This window comes from Meles meles, chromosome 10, assembly GCF_922984935.1.
Source record: "Meles meles chromosome 10, mMelMel3.1 paternal haplotype, whole genome shotgun sequence".
NCBI lineage: Eukaryota > Metazoa > Chordata > Mammalia > Carnivora > Mustelidae > Meles > Meles meles.
This window is the reverse complement of record NC_060075.1, coordinates 12886927-12898557: the sequence shown is the minus strand read 5'-3', so window position 1 is coordinate 12898557 and position 11631 is coordinate 12886927. Positions and strand designations below refer to the sequence as shown.

At 42.1% G+C, this 11631-nt stretch overlaps 1 protein-coding gene across 1 annotated transcript in view; it reads left to right on the top strand.

Moving 5' to 3' along the window:
* The window catches only part of TAS2R4 (taste 2 receptor member 4), a 35881-nt gene that overhangs the window by 3149 nt on the left and 21101 nt on the right, over positions 1-11631 (top strand). The window contains exon 2 of the mRNA XM_046020912.1: positions 8566-8710. Coding sequence (XP_045876868.1) covers positions 8566-8710 — 145 coding nt within the window. The remainder of the gene's footprint in view (positions 1-8565; positions 8711-11631) is intronic.

Sequence of the window (11631 nt, the reverse complement as noted above, 5' to 3'; positions counted from 1 at the left end):
AGTGCTTAGAGTCCCAGGTAGAGTAAACAATAGCTATTGTTATTATTTTTATTATTTTGTGGAATGAGTGATACTTTGACATAGCATTAAGGATCACCATGCTACTTGGCATTTGGTCGTATGTAACCAGAAATTAATTTGGGGCTTGTTCTTGGATTTCTGTATTCATTTCTAAAGTTACAGAAATAAATGTCTTTTGGTCTGCACTGTTTGTTTTCAGATTGATACTTGCTTCTTGAAGCTGCTGTGTCAAAAACCAGTAATGTACTACTATATGTTGGCTAATTGAACATAAAAAAAAGGAAAATTCTTAATTCTGACATAAAATTGTCTTTCAGAAAGGTATCTGTTGAAACTTAAAAAAATTGTTTAATATTCATTCATACTTCACTAAAATATAGGGATTCTGAAAGGCGTACTTTTGTACTTAATAAAAATCTGTGCTGCTTTTCAGCACAGGGAAGTTTAGCTATGGAAATCCATGCCGTCTTGATTGGCTTCTGTTTCGTTAACCCTGATCCCCACCGTTGAATTGATTGTCACCCACTCTCAAAGACTTGCTCCTACTTTTGTCACTTTGATGACTTGTCTGCTGAGCTCTGACCTTCTGGTTCTTTCGTCCTTAATCTGAATTCCTGATTCTGCTTTCTAGTTTAGGTATTGGGTCCCCCCCCCTCTTTTAACTGAATGTAACATTTTACTGGAGATTTTGGCTTAGCTGTTTTTTGGTTCTTGGTGCCTTAGGCTAACTTCTCATTTTTAGTGTTCTGTGAACTCCAACTGAGTTCACAGATCCTGATCCTTAATGAGATTGAGGTGCACTTTTGGTATAGAAGGATCATACATAAAAATAAGTAAACAACAAAACTAAAAAAAAAAAAAAAACCCAAAAACCCAAAATGCATTCGAACATTTCTCAGTTTCCATGTTTACCAATGCCCTTTGCCTTAAATAATGTCCGTGATATTTCCCAACAGTTGATGAACAGAGTTATCTAGATCTTGGGATATGTGGAAGACAGAGTCTGATATTCTGTTGATATTCTGCAAGAAGTTGTGTTTTAAGAAAGCAGAAGTGAGGTTAGGGGGATAGGAGAAGAATAAATGAAACAAGATGGGATTGGGAGGGAGACAAACCATAAGTGACTCTTAATCTCATAAAACAAACTGGGGGTTGCTGGGGGGAGGTGGGGTTGGGAGAGGGGGAGGGGGGTTATGGACATTGGGGAGGGTATGTGCTATGGTGAGTGCTGTGAAGTGTGTAAACCTGGCGATTCACAGACCTGTACCCCTGGGGATAAAAATACATTATATGTTTATTAAAAAAAAAAGAAATAAATAAATTTTTAAATAAAATAAAATTCAAAAAAAAAAAGCAGAAGTGACCTCAAAAACTCCAACAACTGCTAATGACAATCGTATGTTATTTTTTGGTGTTTCTACATTTTGCTGTACTAGAAAAATGTATAGTGTTGGGGCTAAGGGTGTTAGTTCTGGAACCTAACACACTGGATTCAAATCCTGACCTCATCACTTCTTAGATGCATGATCTTTGGCAAGTTACTAAACCTCCTCAGACTTCAGTTCCCTTCACTATAAAAGAGGTAATTTTATAAAATACCTCACAGTGTTGGTGTGCAGATTAAGCAAGACAATGTATATAAATTATTTTAGCAACTAAAGCATAATAACTACACAACAGATATCAGCTACTAGCATTTTAGCTTATCAGGGGCTGAGCCTAGAGACCGTGCCTCATGGAGTTCTAGGCTTATGACGATGTATCCGTGGAGTTTGCTGTTGCTGGTGGTATAAGAGGACATGGTGTAAGTGAAAGCCTGCTCCTTCTGGTCCCCACAGGATGGTGGGAGGAAGAAGAGGGAGAGAGAAAGGGGATTGCAAGGACGGCAGGTGAGAGTCCAGATTTCCCCTCTCTTTGAGGACTGGTTCAGAGCTCCAGGCTGTGATCAGTGGGAGCAAAACACAGGCACCGACTCAGCCCTGAATACGGAGCAAGCAGCAACCAAGGAGCAAGGACCTCTCTCTGGAAGCCTGAGGAGACAAGGATGCTGAGGAAGAGGGAGGACGTGACATTTCTCTGACACCACGAGGTAGCATTGATCTCCACCTCTCTCCCCGTACACGCGGACTCAAACGGGAGAAACATTTCAAGGGGATAATGTCTCAGATTTTAATTTTTAAATCTAAAGAGACTCAGAATTTTTCTGAAGACATTCATTATCTCACTGGATTAAATAAACACTTACCCCCAACCAGCAGGTAGGGGCTCAGGAGAAAGACTATATTACCTTTAGACAAAATTAAAAACTTATTTTTTCTGCTCTTAGGAGTTTGACAATGAACACATTTTGTTGATTTCCCTGTAGTGAAATTGTCAGTGCGACTTGGTAGAGCTGGCCAGATGACCAGAGAGGTATTTTCAGGTTAACTCTGAAAAATATTTTTTCAGAAGCCCATGCGTGGAGTTTCTGTGTGGTCTGTCTAGCCTCAGTACCCGTCTGTTGCTAAGTAGGGTACTCACGGCCGGGAAGGGAGAATTCTGAATGTTCTTTGGTTGCTCAGGTTTGTACCCTTACAGCCCATCTAGCAGATCTCTTTGAGAGATGGATGGGTTCCAGCTAGCAGCTGGATGCTGTGTGTTCTAGGCATACATAAATTCTCACACCATTTTGATTCTGGCTCATCTTGATTCCAGTTCATTCGTTTATAGCGCAGGCATTTATCTGCCCGTTGCATTATACCAAGCACTATATTAGATAGCAGTGGTTGTTCTCAAAAAGATCACACCATGGGGTGCCTGGGTGGCTCAGTGGGTTAAAGCCTCTGCCTTTGGCTCAGGTTGTGATCCCAGGGTCCTGGGATCGAGCCCTGCATCAGACTCTCTGCTCAGCAAGGAGCCTGCTTCCTCCTCTCTCTCTGCCTGCCTCTCTGCCTACTTGTGATCTCTTGTCTGTCAAAGAAATAAATAAAATCTTAAAAAAAAAAAAAAAGATCACACCAAGCGGGCAATAAAGACACACAAACAAATATTTCATCTCTGCGTCACTGAAACAAATGCTTCAGATACGATGAAGGCTTCTGGCCCCCGTGATCTTTGTCTCTAGACTCCTTTTGTGATAGCCACAAACGTGCACTGCTCTGTTCTGCTGCTGGGCTCCACCACTGTGTGGCCATAGTTCCTGCAGGCTGCTTTCAGCCAGGCTGGAGCCCTGTGGAGTGCCAAGACAGCTCCAGTCCTTTGAGACAGGAGACTCGAGGGCCCCTCCTGAACACCCCCCTTACACTCTTTGTTTTCCCTTCACATAGCACCGGAAACACTGAGCTCTGTTTTTGGGGTTTTGTTTTGTTTTGTTTTTTTCATCTGTCTCTCCACTGTCCTGTGTGTGTTTAAAATTTATTTGAGAGAGAGCGAGCATGAGCGAGAGGAGCAGAGGAAAGGGAGAGAGAATCCCAGGCAGACTCCATGATGAGCACAGAGCCAGACGCGGGGCTTGATCTCACAATCCTGAGATCAGCATCGGAGTTGAAAGCAAGAGTTGGATCCTTAACCGATTGTGCCACCCAGGTGCCCCATTTCTATGTGGTTTTTAAAAATTATTTATTTATTTATTTATTTTTTATAAACATATAATGTATTTTTATCCCCAGGGGTACAGGTCTGTGAATTGCCAGGTTTACACACTTCACAGCACTCACCATAGCACATACCCTCCCCAATGTCCATAACCCCACCACCCTCTCCCTACCCCACTCCCCCCGGCCAACCTCAGTTTGTTTTGTGAGATTAAGAGTCACTTATGGTTTGTCTCCCTCCCAATCCCATCTTGTTTCATTTATTCTTCTCCTATCCCCCTAACCCCCCATGATGCATCTCCACGTCCTCATATCAGAGAGATCATATGATAGTTGTCTTTCTCCGATTGACTTATTTCACTAAGCATGATACCCTCTAGTTCCATCCACGTCATCGCAAATGGCAAGATTTCATTTCTTTTGATGACTGCATAGTATTCCATTGTAAATATATACCACATCTTCTTTATCCATTCATCTGTTGATGGACTTCTAGGTTCTTTCCATAGTTTGGCTATTGTAGACATTGCTGCTATAAACATTCGGATGCACGTGCCCCTTTGGATCACTACGTTTGTATCTTTAGGGTATATACCCAGTAGTGCAATTGCTGGGTCATAAGGTAGTTCTATTTTCAACATTTTGAGGAACCTCCATGCTGTTTTCCAGAGTGGTTGCACCAGCTTGCATTCCCACCAACAGTGTAGGAGGGTTCTGCTTTCTCTGCATCCTTGCCAGCATCTGTCATTTCCTGACTTGTTAATTTTAGCCACTCTGACGGGTGTGAGGTGATATCTCATTGTGGTTTTGATTTGTATTTCCCTGATGCCGAGTGATGTGGAGCACTTTTTCATGTGTCTGTTGGCCATCTGGATGTCTTCTTTGCAGAAATGTCTGTTCATGTCCTCTGCCCATTTCTTGATTGGATTGTTTGTTCTTTGGGTGTTGAGTTTGCTAAGTTCCTTACAGATTTTGGATACTAGCCCTTTATCTGATATGTCGTTTGCAAATATCTTCTCCCATTCTCTCAGTTGTTTTTTGGTTTTGTTAACTGTTTCCTTTGCTGTGCAAAAGCTTTTGATCTTGATGAAATCCCAATAGTTCATTTTTGCCCTTGCTTCCCTTGCCTTTGGCGATGTTCCTAGGAAGATGTTGCTACGGCTTACGTCGAAGAGGTTGCTGCCTGTGTTCTCCTCAAGGATTTTGATGGATTCCTTTCTTACACTGAGGTCCTTCATCCATTTTGAGTCTATTTTCGTGTGTGGTGTAAGGAAGTGGTCCAATTTCATTTTTCTGCATGTGGCTGTCCAATTTTCCCAGCACCATTTATTGAAGAGGCTGTCTTTTTTCCATTGGAAGTTCTTTCCTGCTTTGTTGAAGATTAGTTGACCATAGAGTTGAGGGTCTATTTCTGGGCTCTCTATTCTGTTCCACTGATCTATGTGTCTGTTTTTGTGCCAGTACCATGCTGTCTTGATGATGACAGCTTTGTAATAGAGCTTGAAGTCCGGAATTGTGATGCCCCCAATCTTTTTCAATATTCCTTTGGCTATTCGAGGTCTTTTCTGGTTCCATATAAATTTTAGGATGATTTGTTCCATTTCTTTGAAAAAAATGGATGGTATTTTGATAGGGATTACATTAAATGTGTAGATTGCTTTAGGTAGCATAGACATTTTCGCAACATTTATTCTTCCAATCCAGGAGCATGGAACATTTTTCCATTTCTTAGTGTCTTCCTCCATTTCTTTCATGAGTACTTTATAGTTTTCTGCATATAGATTCTTAGCCTCTTTGGTTAAGTTTATTCCTAGGTATCTTATAGTTTTGGGTGCAACTGTGTGTTTTTTGAAGGCAGGTTGGGCTGTGGGTGTTTCTTCTGTTTTCCCAGCACCTACCACAGTGCCTGGCTTATGGTAGCAGTTTATTGAATGAATGACCCAATGAGGGCAACAGTGGAAAGAGCTCAGTCTCAGAGACACCTTATACCTAGCCACCGATTTCCTATGCTGGCTCACAGCCACTTACTTTCTCTCATCTTCATTCTCCTCACCTATAAATAGGGATAACCATTTCTTCCTTGTAGAACTGTTTTAAGGATTACCTGAGTTTCAAGATACCTGGTGTACTGCCGGGAACAGAGGAAGCACTAAAAACAGCCCAAGAAGTGGAAGTTTCCTTCTTTCTTCCTCCCGAGCAACATTAGTACTCTGTCGAAAACAGCTCACAGTTTGTAATTCCCATTTATTCATGACTGGAATTCCCATTTATTCAAAGCCTTCATCAAATGAGCTAAGTCGTCCTTTTGCTTGGACTATTGGCCCTCAAGTTTTCCCAACAGATCTGCCAGATGAATCTAGAGTTTGGACACCTGAGTACAGTATACCTGCTGCCACTGGGTCTTCTTGGGCTCCAGGAAATAGTAAGACTTACACGGCTGTCTTGGGCCTCTGGCACCGGTCTACTCAGGTGGTTGTGGTTCAGCGACCTAGTTTATGGGCAGGGGAGCGGCAGGCCTTCCTGTTTTGCAGAGTCCTTGCTGCGGCCATAGAGCCAAGGTGCTAGGAGTAGAGATCCACAGCTGTGCAGGGGTGGGACTGGCCTAAAAAGATTCATGTCCCAAAGGTGCCAGTTTCTCTTATAATAATTTCATAGACATATCTGCCAAGGTTGAGTCAAAGGAGACACACATCAGGGATGTCTGGGTGGCTTGGTCAGTTAAGTGTCTGCCTTCGGCTCAGGTCATGATCTCAGGGTCCTGGGATTGAGCCCCGCATCAGACTCTGCTCAGTAGGGAGCCTGCTGCTCCCTCTCTCTCTGCCCTTCCCCCCTCCCCCGCTCATGCTCTGTGTGTCGCAAATAAATAAATAAATAAAAATCTTAAAAAATAAAAAAAAGCACACACATCAAAAGAGTCACCACACTCAAGGAAGCCCAAAGCAGGGAGTGTCCATCAGACTTTTATATTTAACCAAAGGTAAATTCTCATGCAGAGGGGGAAAGGGTTTTGTTAATGCTTTCCCCATACTGACCTTTTCAGAAATAACATCTGACAGAACCAGTGTGTTCACTGACGACCCTAGGCGACATGATCACATCTTAATTATAGCGCCTCCTGCTACTGAGAGCCCAACAACATTTATGTCACATTTTGGATAGGGTCCTTGCTGCCAGTATGGAATTCCCCCACCCCTTTGGGAATACTTACTTCTTATATCTTACTCCATATTATTTATTCTATTTAAATGTGACATTTTTAATATTTTAACTTAATTGCTTTAACACAGTGATCTATTTTATAAATAATTCAGTGGAAATATGTGCTATGATATAAACTTCCCTTCTCTTGCCTTGCTCATTCACCCTGTGTTTGCCTGGTTAACTGATGTGGGCACGCTTTTGTCATGTGCCTCTTAGTTTTATACAGATGCTTCTGTAGCCACTGAGTTCCAGCTCAGGGAATCCCTCCAGGCTTGCTTTCCTGTCTTAAAGGGCCCCATGAAGGTACTCCCTCTTCTGGACCTGATCTTCATCTCTTAGCTTCTTCTGTTCCTCTGTTCTATCTGTCTGTTTGTATTTCTGTTCCCGTACAAAGGAATAGGACTCCGTATGCTTTATTTCGATGCTAGTTTGGTAACCTACATGTGGCTGCATTGAAGTTTGCACCTTGGGTCCCATCAACTGCTAGAGTAGATAAGAGATGTCATACTCTCACGCTCACTCATAGTCTTCGATACTATAATTTTCCTTTTACTATGCCCTTTCCTGTCTGAGAAATTAAAGAGGAATCAGGCAATGAGATGCAAAACTATAGCTAAAGCATTACTGTGTATTTGGGATCAGAGTACTTTGATTTGCCGCTAAATGCCCAAGAAGAAATGGTCCTATGTGATCTAAGCATAAATCCACGTCTGTAAAAGAAACACACTTTTTTTCCCCAAGCAAAGCATATCACAGCAAATGATTATGGCACACATGTGTGTGACTGGTGAGGGAATGCAAAGTAAAGGAATCATCCTGATAGATGGAATTAAAGGTTTTATTTATTTATTTGACAGAGAGAGAGAGAGAGAGAGAGATCACAAGTAGAGAGGCAGGCAGAGAGAGAGGGGGATGCAGGCTCCCTGCTGAGTAGAGAACCCAATGTGGGGCTCAATCCCAGGACCCTGAGATCATGACCTGAGCCGAAGGCAGCGGCTTAACCCACTGAGCCACCCAGGTGCCCCTGATAGATGGAATTAATTGTGAAAAGTCTCTCTTGAGGAAGTGTGAAGTCCTTGAACTTGGTCTGTGTGTGACTGTGAATCACTGTATGCGCTCAGGGATGAAAATGTAATGTTGGCCAGAATGAGAGATGGAGAAAATAGGGCTCCAGCAGATCAGTAGTTTACGGGGAGGAGAGAAGTTGGACTTCAGTCATCCACAGATATATGGATGAGAGTGGGTGGGTGGGAGTGAAGCCTGGGATTTCCCACTGTCTTCTGGGGCTGCTATGAAGAAGAGCTTTATTCTCTGTGAAACAGGGGCAGAAACATTGGTGGACTGGAGTTTTGTCACTTGGATTTGAAATCTTGGAGCCTTCCATAGCTTCTCCCTCCAGGTATCCTCTTGGCAGAGTGGACTCTGTTTTCCGAGTTCACTAGGGCTGTTTTAATTAGGCATTTCTAAGGAAAACAGGATATGAGTGAGAAATAGTAATGCAACCCTGGGAAGATTTGCATCTCAGGAAAAGCAGCTGGCTTTTAGACCATTAATGGCTCATTTGTCACACTGGAGACAATTAGAGAAGGAATGTCTTTCCTGGCTGGGTCCTGGTGCCTACTTGTGCATCTCAGTATTTCCCCTGTTCCCAGCGTCCAGATCACACTGCCAAGTTCTCGAGGAAAGATGCTTCAGATATTCTTTTTCCTTGCCATTATTGTCTCAGCAATTTTGAATTTTGCGGGACTCATTGTAAATCTCTTCATTGCAGTGGTCAGCTTTCGGACTTGGCTCAAAAGCCCCAGAATCTCCTCTTCGAATAGGATCCTCTTCAGCTTGGGCGTCACCAAATTTCTTATGCTGGGACTGTTTCTACTCAACATCACGTACTTCTTCATCTCTCCAAATATGGAAAGGTCAGTGCACTTATCTACTTTTTTCCTGTTGTGTTGGATGTTTTTGGACTCTCATAGTCTCTGGCTTGTCACCTTGCTCAATGCCTTGTACTGTGTGAAGATTATGGACATGCAACACGCAGTATTTCTCCTGCTGAAAAGAAATCTCTCCCCAAAGATCCCCAGGCTGCTGCTAGCGTGTGTGCTGATTTCTGCCTTCACCACTCTCCTGTATGTTGCGCTCAGACAGACATCATGCTTTCCCGAATTTGTGCCTGGGAGGAATGGGACAGGATGTGACATCAACGAGGGCGTCTTGTCTTTGGTGATCTCTTTGGTCTTGCGCTCATTTCTCCAGTTCATCATTAATGTGACTTCTGCTTCCTTGTTAATTCATTCCTTGAGGAGACATATACAGAAGATGCAGAAAAACACCACTATTTTCTGGACTCCCCAGACTGAAGCTCACCTGGGCGCTATGAAGCTCATGATCTGTTTCCTCATCTTGTACATTCCCTACTCGGTTGCTACCCTGCTACATTATTTCCCTTTTGTTGGGATGGATTTGGGAGCCAGATCCATCTGCATGGTTATTTCCACCATTTACCCTCCAGGACATTCTGTTCTCATTATTCTCACACATCCTAAACTGAGAACAAAAGCAAAGGCGATTATTCTTTGTTTCAACAAGTAGTAGAATTTCAGTAGTGAATGGTGTCTGGAGTCACATCATGGTTTGGGAGCAAGACTTTCTCTGTTTGCAGTTTTCTTAGGGGACTGTGGACTCCATTTCTGTAATCGCTCAGCTGACTTCCTCGGCCTTTGAGTGCCTGTACTTCAGTTTATTCTGCAATTAAAAAAATTTAAAAAATTTGGCAATTTTTTTTTCTAAGTTTAAGACATTACTTATCATGTAGTTTGCATCCCTGGCTAGTGGAAGTCACCACATTGTTCCATGAGCTACTGAAGTATAAGGGGGAGTTTCCCCAAATTAAGCAATACATTACAGTTTACATCGTTAGTTAAATTTTTGAGGTTTAGCTGAGGAACCCTGGGTAAGGGCTTAGCAGTGGATGAGTCATCAGCAGGCACTAGACTGGCTTAAAACATAGCAAGAGGATGCAAAGAGCAAGGGAAGAAAAGAAAGTTGTAGAGAGAAAAGGGAGGAAAGAGAAAGATGGGAGAAAACTGGTGTATATTGTGGCAGATGTACACAAAAAGAACCCTCACCTTGCTGGGTCACAGTCATTGAGCTATTATCATCAAGAAACTCTAGGACTAAATTACTAGGTTTGTTCTGGAAAGAAGGGAAGGGCTTCTTCCCTTAATGGTAATGGTTCCATTAATTAACCATTAATGGTTAATGAGTAAAAGGAAGGGATTAGTGTAACAGAAGCCCAATCTGGGATAGTTCCAAGGATCTCAAAATCCAGGGAGTTAGTCTGAATTCAAAAGCATGTGCCAGGGGGTCCTGGGTGGCTCAGTGGGTTAAGCGTCTGCCTTCAACTAAGAACATGATCTTAGGGTCCTGGGATCAAGCCCCGCATTGGGGCTTCTTGTTCAGCAGGGAGTCTGCTTCTCCCTCTCCCTTTCCCTCTGTGTTCTCTCTCTCTCTCTTTCTCTCAAATAAATAAATAAATAAATAAATAAATAAAATCTTTAAAAAAAAAAAAAGGCAAGTGCCAAATAGTGAAATTAACTCAATCTGAGTACAACTTTACAAAAGATTATACCCTGTCATGTAATATGGAATTCAGGGGAAAGCCAAGGGTTTATTCAATAGCTTGGTAGTGGAAGCATCAGACTTTTGGTGAATATATGTCATCTGCTTATGAATTTACCTGCTAAGTTGTATGAGCACTGCACGATTCTTCAGGGGAACACTGGTTTTTTTTTTTTTTTTTTTTTTGGATGGGAGGGTAGTTGAGACAGTAGGACTGGCTATGGAGGAACAGAAATCTGAAGATGGAATATTGATCAGTTTTGGAATGGGAATTGGGGATAATAATTTATATTTGTACAGTTTTTTTGTATTTATAAAGTACTTATGTGACATTTACATATCTCAAAGTAAATAATCTTATTAAAATAATAATCTCTTTATTAAAGTAGAAAAAATAAGAACTCTCCAAATTTTACAAATTACCTGATGTTTCCCATTCTGGACACCAGAATCTTGACTGCATTATTCAGTGAGGATTACCCAAACCTATATTTTTTGCTAAAAAAAAAAAAAAAAGGTTTTCATCCTGTTTCATCTTAAGATTAGGAGATAAAAGGATTAAATGTACACAATGACGTAAGAACTCTAAATGAAAAGTGGAAAGCCTTATGGTCCCCCCAGATCCATTCTCTTTCCTTTCTCTTATTTTTTTTTTTTTCTTTCTTTCCTTTCTCTTCTATAATAACAGAATTTTTAGCTACCTAGAGCTTTGGCAGCAAATTACATTTTACAGCTTTCTCTTATAAGTAGGTATCACACGTGATCCCATTCTGCCAATGGAGTGTGAGGAGAAGGTGATGTGTATAATTTCTAGGTGGTACCCCTAGAACAGGTGTGCCCTCCCTTCCGCTCTGGAATGGCGAGTGTAACGATTGGCCATCTTGGGCCAGCAGTTGAAGGGACTGCCTGGGGATAGTGGAGAAGTCATCCATCCTAGTTGGCTTCACAGTTCCCGACACCGTGGGGCACCCGACACCACCCCAGCTCTGGACTGTTCACACCTTAACTCAGCGACAGTCCATGGGAAATAAACATCTCCATTCTTTCAGATGCTGTAGTTTTGGGTCTCTGTTGCCTTACTCGACAAACCTCACTATGCCGTATTCTTTTGTTGGGACACTTGCCCGTAGTCCTCTTTGGGTAGAGTTTTTAATGATGTCGTAGGTTGGGAGTTTTGCTGCTTTCCAGTATGCTCTGCCACTAAATACTTATTAACCAG